Source organism: Arachis hypogaea, chromosome 20 (assembly GCF_003086295.3).
Source record: "Arachis hypogaea cultivar Tifrunner chromosome 20, arahy.Tifrunner.gnm2.J5K5, whole genome shotgun sequence".
NCBI classification, from domain to species: Eukaryota; Viridiplantae; Streptophyta; class Magnoliopsida; order Fabales; family Fabaceae; genus Arachis; species Arachis hypogaea.
Genome location: NC_092055.1, coordinates 49223832 through 49231683, shown reverse-complemented (window position 1 = coordinate 49231683; position 7852 = coordinate 49223832). Strand labels below are relative to the sequence as shown.

Here is a 7852-nt window from a genome sequence, read left to right as displayed (position 1 = left end):
TTTTTAATTTTTAATTAAAAAATCTTTATTAAATATGGCTTATTCCGGTGTACCCGTGTATTTTTGAGACGATAATAGTTCTTGCCATTGTTAAATATGGCTTGTGTTTCATAATTTATAATTAAAAAAAATTTCGAAGAAGCCATGTTTATTTTCTGTGTATTTTTGTGTACTCCTATATACTGTTTGTAGATCTATATACTCTTTTAGAGATAATGATATGAATTAAAAAACATGCATTTTGAAAATTTTAAGGAGAGTTTGGAGGAGGGTACGACGAACTCTATAAAAATTATGGAGTTCGCCGGAGATAAGGCGAACTTGCTATTTTTTATAGAGTATCCAGCAAATTTACCCAAATAAAAAAAAATTATATTTGAGAAAATAAAGTCCAAAAATCATGTGTGAGGAAATAATAAAATTTTTTATTTTATTTTAGAAAAAAAACCCTTTTTTAAGTTAACTTTTAACCTAACAGAAGTGATAACAGCGCTCATACGTACACTTCACTTTTATTTCCAAATTCACTTTAACCCTAGCTAGAAGCCGTCGCACCCAGCGGCACTGTTCATCACTGCCGATTGTGATGACCGTCGCACCATCCAGCTCGTCTTCATCTAACCCTCACACCCAGCTCTCTCTCTGTCGCACCCTAGTTGTGTCTCAACGGTCTCTCGCACCATCAACGCTGCTTTGTCCACGCACCCTCGTTGGATTCGGAACCCTCCATCGGCACTGCTCCATCCATGCACCCAGAAATCGGCGAGGAGAAGAGGAAGAGGAAAACCTTAGAGGAGAAGCCCTCCACCGATTCCGCAATCGAAGCTTCGGAGAAGAAGAGGAGGTACCACGAGTCAATTGAAGAGGAGGAACAAGACTCACACACTCTGTGTGAGCTGCAGCCACTACAGCTTTCACCTCCAGAAGGGTCGGTGCTCCGCCTGCGCTTCCCCCATTTCACGCAAGATGAAATGTAAACCCTAATTTCTTCCATTTTCATTCACGATTTCTGATTCTACGCATTTTAGTTTTAATCCTCACTTCATTCACCGATTCTCTCTTTTTCCTCATATTCTGATTCATCGCTTTTTGGTTGCTTCATTCATTGCAGTACAAGAAGGTTGAGAAGATTGGGGAAGGAACCTACGGCGTCATTTACAAGGCTCAAGACCGCGTTACCAACGAGACCATCGCTCTCAAGAAGATTCGCCTTGAGCAGGAGGATGAAGGCATTCTTAGCACTGCAATTCGCGAGATTTCTCTCCTCAAGGAAATGCAGCACAGGAATATTGTTAGGTATTCTTTTCTTCATCCTAATCTCACTTCTTCTTGCTATTATTATTTGAATGCGTGTATCTCTGATGAATGCTGCTTTTTAGTAATTTGTGTTTGTGGTTTCAATTGGTGAAATTCATGTGACGTGGAAAATTGGAGGGTTTCTGGTGTTCATTGTGTGTGGTGTCTTTGGTGAAATTGAGGTTTCTTTTGTTTGGTGTTTTTGGTGGAAAATTGAGGCTTCATTGTGTGAAAAATTACTATGGTGTGTGTTTTGTACTTTGTAAATTGTAATGAAATCATATATATGTTGGGATGTCTATGTTTAGTAGTTCAATCATGGTTAATCACAGAACCTGAAATGATGTTTCCTTCAATGTGAGACTTGTTGACTGTAGTTGATAGTCTGTGTTTTTTTATTATAGATAACTGGAACGTGAAGGCCATCTGCAGAAAGACCACCGGCATTGGCAGGATGAGGTACCTCCGTCACGTGCCTTGCCAATTCAAGAGCAGCTTCAGAGAAGGTACCTCCACGATCTATTTTCAGATCTTCAGTAGTTGTGTTTTTCGTCAATCATCATTTCGTTAATGCGATCTTGTTTCTGTTTAACTAGGTACTGAAGCTGCACCAAGGAAGAAGGGAGCAGCTGCATTTGCAGAGACTATACATGGGAATTGTCATCATCTTGGTCAAGCTCTTCTGGAAGAAACCAGAGCAGCATTACAAGTATGAACCCATCTAGGATGATCTTGAACTTGGAAGCTCCAATTTCCCTGTGGTTCTCATCTAGATTCCAATGTTCAATGAGAAAGAGGTCTTCTTAATTTTCTTACATTTGCTTATCTCTAGTCTCTATTTTCCTCTGCCTCGTCTTTTTCATTTCTGTGAAATTTGGTTGGTTTGTTTTAGTTCTTTTTCTATGTGTATCTATAGGTATACAAGGTGTCAATTGGTGCAGCTTGTAATCTTTCGTGGCCTACTGATTTTCTTGTCATCCAAGTTCTTGATGATTCTACTGAGCCTGCAATCAAGGTACTCTTATTATTGATATAGTAAAATACTTTTATTAAAAATTGTGTGATTTTTAGTAAAAAGTAATGAGTCTTAGGAAATATGTGTTGCTAATAAGAAATGAAATATAATGCAGCAAATGGTAGAGATGGAATGCCAGAGATGGGAAAGTAAAGGTATAAACATAACATACCAAATAAGAGAGCACAGAACAGGATACAAAGCAGGTGCACTTAAAGAAGGTTTAAAGCGTAGCTACGTCAAACACTGAATATGTTGCAATATTTGATGCTGATTTCCGTCCTAAACCTGATTTCTTGAGAAGAGCCATTCCCTTCTTGATTGGCAATCTTGACATGGCTCTTGTTCAAGCTTGTTGTAGATTTGGTAAATAAAATCCCAAACTTATGCTTTCTTTCTTCAATTACTTTTTGGAATGAGTTGCTTAGTAAATTTAGTTAGTCAAAACTTAATAACTACCTCAACATACTTATTGTTCTGGTGATAAAGTTAAAAGGTCACCCAGTTTATTTTTACTTCCCTTGATTTCACTTTGACTTCACTATTCTTTTTACTAACTAGTAATATTCTAAGATTATTTGCTCTTGAATTTGATTGATTTGTAACATAATTGATAACCTTGATCATCTTGAGAAATAAAGAAATATGATTTTAATGAGATTATTACAATTTATGCTCTTGGAGCAGCTGCCTGCTAGTAGTTCTGCCCCCTTGCACAGCTTACATGGTTTTGGAAATTTAAGCGAGACTATCAAGGTATCATAATTTTTTTAAAATAGTATATCATCTTTTGTGGAATGTTGAATGTGATCAATATTCATGTATTTTCTTTGTTTTGTGCAATTAACTTTGAAATATGTAAATGCATTGATCCAAAATGAAGAATGAGTTCATGATGAGTTGGGATGGTCTGCGAAAAAAAAGATAAAGAGTGTGTGATTGTTCTCGCTGCTACAAATAGGCCCTTTGTTCTCGTTGCTATAAATAATGTAAAAAATTCAACACAAACACCTTATGTAAGGGCATGCAAGATTGAGATGATGCAGTTTAAATGTTTATTACCCTAATAAGATGTGCCGCACTTCCTAGGTTACTAGAGATTCGGTTTTACCTTTGTTCATGATGTGTTAGTATGTTATATGCTCCCACATTATGTTATGTAGCATGCTGGCTGATGATTGTATAACATTTTGTTGCAGCGTGTGACAGAAAACAAAAGACGGTTGAGCTGACAGGTAGAATGTGGGCTAGACTTCTTGCATCTACAAATCAACCTAGTTTCATTTCCTCTAATCTATAAGGAGTTGTCCAAGGTATCGATAGTATGAATATTACCTCGATTTAGGTTTTCTCATATTTATGAGTAGCAACAGATCTCTATTTTAGGTTTCATTTGTATGTTAGCTCAATGCTGTGAATTTTGATGAGCTTTCAGATAACAGGTGATGCATTAACATATAGTGGTATTGGCTGTAATTGGACACTACCACCATATGGTTTTCCACTATTCTTTCTAGTGTGAAATTCCACTACTTAGTAATAGCTATATGTTGGTTGTATTTGTTGAAACCTCTAGTATTCTGAATTCTGATGCTATACCAAGTCTTGAGAGTTAATATTATGTTCAGGTCAGAGGTGACCAGCTATGGGAGACTAATGTCTACACATATGACTCAGATCTTGTTGCAGGAACGTATTATTATAAAAAGGGATCTACTGGTTTTGATTACTAAGTGACAAATTTTACATGCTTGAAATTAGTACCGATTTTGTAATTTGTTACGTTCTCATGCATACAGGTTACTGTCGCCCAACAGCTTCTCCACCTACGATAGCTATACAAGAGTTGCATGCAACCATTCGCGTGCTACAAATTTGTCCGGATGTTGTTCAGAAATTAGATTAGATTTTTTCTAATATAGAATTGTAATTTTTTTTTAAATGTTTATTTTGGAAGTTGAATTTATTTTTTCTTAAATGTTTTATTCATATTTTATCATGTACATAATTCATATAAATCAATGGAAGATTAATTTTTTAGTATTTTATTTTAGGGCAAAAAACACAATTAAGCCAAAGGAGGGAAGAAACTATATGAATCAGCCAAACTCAAAATTGATTCACGAATAAGTCAAAGCACATTACTATATAATTCGAACCAGCTTGGTTCGAATTAGAAAAACATGTAATTCGAACCAATGGAGCTCGAATTATGATGGAACACGTGATGGATGTAATTCAAATCTATATGGTTCGAACTACAATTGAGCATAATTCAAACTAGGTGAGTTTGAATTAAAAACTAGGTGAGTTCGAATTACTCAAGAAGACGGCGTTTCATGTAATTCGAAGTAAGTTGGTTCGAATTACATGATGATTTGAATTAAACCAATAATAATAATAATAATAATAATAATAATAATAATAATAATAATAATAAGGTTTAAACATATTTTATTATATTAGGTTAGATAAAAATTAAATTATTTAAATAAATAATTCGGTGTCTAGAAGTCAAGTCTTAGAATAATTTTTTGGGAATTATTTATCATATTATAAATTTATAATTATGTAAGTATGTGAAGGATTTATTTTTTAAATTACGTTTTTAAATTAAATGGCTTTCAATATTATTAGATTGTCTTATTTTAGTCACCAAAAAAGATTGTCTTATTTTTAAATTGGTCAATTCATTTTATATTTATATATTGTAATTATTTATTTTGTAACGAGTACAACTAAAATTTGAATAACAATTATTAAATTAAACATTGTTACTATGAGTATTATAAAAGTTTGTAATGTACTTGTTACTAAACTATCACATAATAAAAATTTTTAAACTTTATAAAATGCAATTTTTTTATAGATTAGTATTATCGAACTAATTGAATTCGATTTAGCATTGGCTCCATGTAGATATAATGGTTGGTGTATTAAAATAATTATATGGATTAGATTTATGCTATGAAATTTACATTCAATTAAAAATTTTTATTATGTGATAGGTTAGTAACGAGTACATTACAAACTTTTATAGTACTCATAGTAACAATGTTTAATTTAATAATTGTTATTAAAATTTTAGTTGTACTCATTACAAAATAAATAATTACAATATATAAATATAAAATGAATTGACCAATTTAAAAATAAGACAATCTAATAATATTGAAAGCCATTTAATTTAAAAACGTAATTTAAAAAATAAATCCTTCACATACTTACATAATTATGAATTTATAATATGATAAATAATTTCCAAAAAATTATTCTAAGACTTGACTTCTAGACACTAAATTATTTATTTAAATAGTTTAATTTTTATCTAACCTAATATAATAAAGTATGTTTAAACCTTATTATTATTATTATTGTTATTGTTATTGTTATTGTTATTGTTATTGGTTTAATTCAAATCATCATGTAATTCGAACCAACTTACTTCGAATTACATGGAACGCCGTCTTCTTGAGTAATTCGAACTTACCTAGTTCGAATTATGCTCAATTGTAGTTCAAACCATATAGATTCGAATTACATCCATCAGGTGTGCCATCATAATTCGAGCTCCATTGGTTCGAATTATATGTTTTTCTAATTCGAACCAAGCTGGTTCGAATTATATAGTAATGTGCTTTGGTTGATTCGTGAATCAATTTTGAGTTTGGCTTATTCATGTAATTTCTTTCCTCCCTTCGCTTAATTGTGTTTTTTGCCCTTTATTTTATTCGAAAGATTAACTTATTAATGTTTCTACTTTTTTTTTATTTGAAAAGGATTAGGCCACGCTTTTGAAGTGCAACGAAAAGTTTTCAATTTCGGCACGCTCTAAAAGTGTGGCTGTATATCCATCTTTTGGCACGCTTTAAAAGCGTGATCATAGGGTTATACTTACAGCCACGCTTTTAAACGTGCCAATAGATAAAAGCATGGCAAAAAGTAAAGCGTACCAATAGATAAAAAAAAAACGTGGCAATAGATCAACCGACACGCTCGTAGATGTGACCCTTTCAAAAGTATAGCGAAAAGCTATCGACACACTTTTTTGCACTTTTCGACATACTTTAAAAGCGTGGCAAAAAGCTTATTTTCTTGTAGTGCCAGTGAGAAGAGAGGATTTAAACTTTGAATTTTACTTATGTAGGGAGAAGAGAATGACTAAGAGAAGAGAGAAAGGACGACAATTAGGGATAGAGTTCCTGTGAAACTTATATATATACTAAGGACATTTTAGTAATTTCATATATACGGTATTATACGGATTTCTATGAGACAGAGACTTCTATCTCCTTTCTGTCTCGTTTATTATACGGATCTTTGTCTCCCGTTTTTGTAGATACAAAAATACCCTATATTCATCTTTCGATAGATAGATCTCCACAAATACTCATCCCGCTCGAAAATTTTGCAATGCCTAATTATAAGTTATGCCGCATACAATCACGCATTAAGCCACCTAATTAAGGTTAAATATTATTTGCATTAAAAATTCATAAGTACGTTGTATGAGTTATTATTTCATAAATTATAACCAAAATTTAAAACACAAATTATAGGCATTAAACGTGCTTGATATTAACTAATATATTAATATCATATAACATTTGACAAATTCAGACTCAAGATATTTGCGTCACTGAAGATGTCATGTCCCTACCTGTTGGACCAAGACCATAGCAAAGAACATTTTAGTATTTTAGTATTTTACCTCTAGAACGGCCCCACTTGTTCAAATTAACCGTATACATAGAATCAGAAGAATATACCTTAAAAAAAAAATCACATTACCAAATTCAATGGCGTAAAAAATAATAATCAAAACAAAATTGAGACATAAGCCAATAAAAAATCACGTAACCCTACCCCAGCAAACCAAAAGCATCATTTATTTGCCTTTTAATTATATGTTCAGACGTCACCAACCTTCGTGTTTTGTAGTGAGCGTCACTAAGGTTTATGCCAATCTATCTGTCAAATTAAGTTTTAAGCATTTTAAATTCGTTGATCTCATCCACTAATTACTCTAACACGTGATGAATTGGGATTTGACAAATTGAGCACATTGAAAACATGTAGAAAAGAAGCAGTAAAACGTGCAACAATTACAGGTGGCATCATAGATTCCTGAATCCTGATAAAGGGTAACTTTTTAATTATTTTCTCTCTCAAGAGAGAACCTATTCCCGTGTGAGTGAGTGCTCATAACGCTCGAAACTACCAAGTACCAACATCCTTATCCCGTCTTTCACTTCAGGTGAGACACGTGGGACCCAAAAAGTGCAACATCCCTGAACCTCTTTTTTAGTTTTGTTATAGTAGCTAAAGAAAAATCTGATAATTTTTATGCATTTACAATACAATATTAATGTAAAATTTTTAATCTTTTAACAAAGACATTTTATGTTTAGCACGTTATAAAAACAATTTTTATTAGCTAAACTTGTTGAATTATTTGCAATCGCTTTCACTATCTAGATGAATCATAACTAGTTATAATTAGTTACATTCTTAGGAGAAAATGAAGGAGGAAAACAAAGA

The 7852-nt window shown here is 32.7% G+C and overlaps 1 protein-coding gene across 6 annotated transcripts; it reads left to right on the top strand.

The window, feature by feature from the left end:
• Positions 1-461: 461 nt before the first annotated feature.
• On the top strand, positions 462-4354 carry LOC112783878 (uncharacterized). 6 transcript variants are annotated; one of them, XM_072229943.1, is made up of 9 exons: positions 483-973; positions 1112-1296; positions 1701-1802; positions 1893-2093; positions 2213-2311; positions 2427-2677; positions 2999-3067; positions 3511-3624; positions 4111-4354. In XM_072229943.1, exons 1-4 carry the CDS (start codon positions 747-749, stop codon positions 2009-2011), a joined length of 633 nt encoding a protein of 210 aa, XP_072086044.1. In that variant the 5' UTR covers positions 483-746; the 3' UTR covers positions 2012-2093; positions 2213-2311; positions 2427-2677; positions 2999-3067; positions 3511-3624; positions 4111-4354. The 6 variants fall into 6 exon arrangements, with proteins under 6 accessions (XP_072086043.1, XP_072086044.1, XP_072086041.1 ...); XM_072229940.1 differs by having other exon boundaries at positions 3940-4354; XM_072229942.1 differs by lacking the exon at positions 2999-3067 and having other exon boundaries at positions 462-973; positions 3940-4354.
• The last annotated feature ends 3498 nt before the right edge of the window (positions 4355-7852 follow it).

What these genes read in the sequence shown, in the direction of transcription:
- LOC112783878 (XM_072229942.1), top strand. Translation starts at nt 747, where the DNA reads ATGCACCCAGAAATCGGCGAGGAGAAGAGGAAGAGGAAAACCTTAGAG. An exon ending in CAGCACAGGAATATTGTTAG is followed by an intron (nt 1,297 to 1,700) that starts GTATTCTTTTCT and finishes TTTTTATTATAG; the next exon opens with ATAACTGGAACGTGAAGGCC. An exon ending in CAAGAGCAGCTTCAGAGAAG is followed by an intron (nt 1,803 to 1,892) that starts GTACCTCCACGA and finishes CTGTTTAACTAG; the next exon opens with GTACTGAAGCTGCACCAAGG.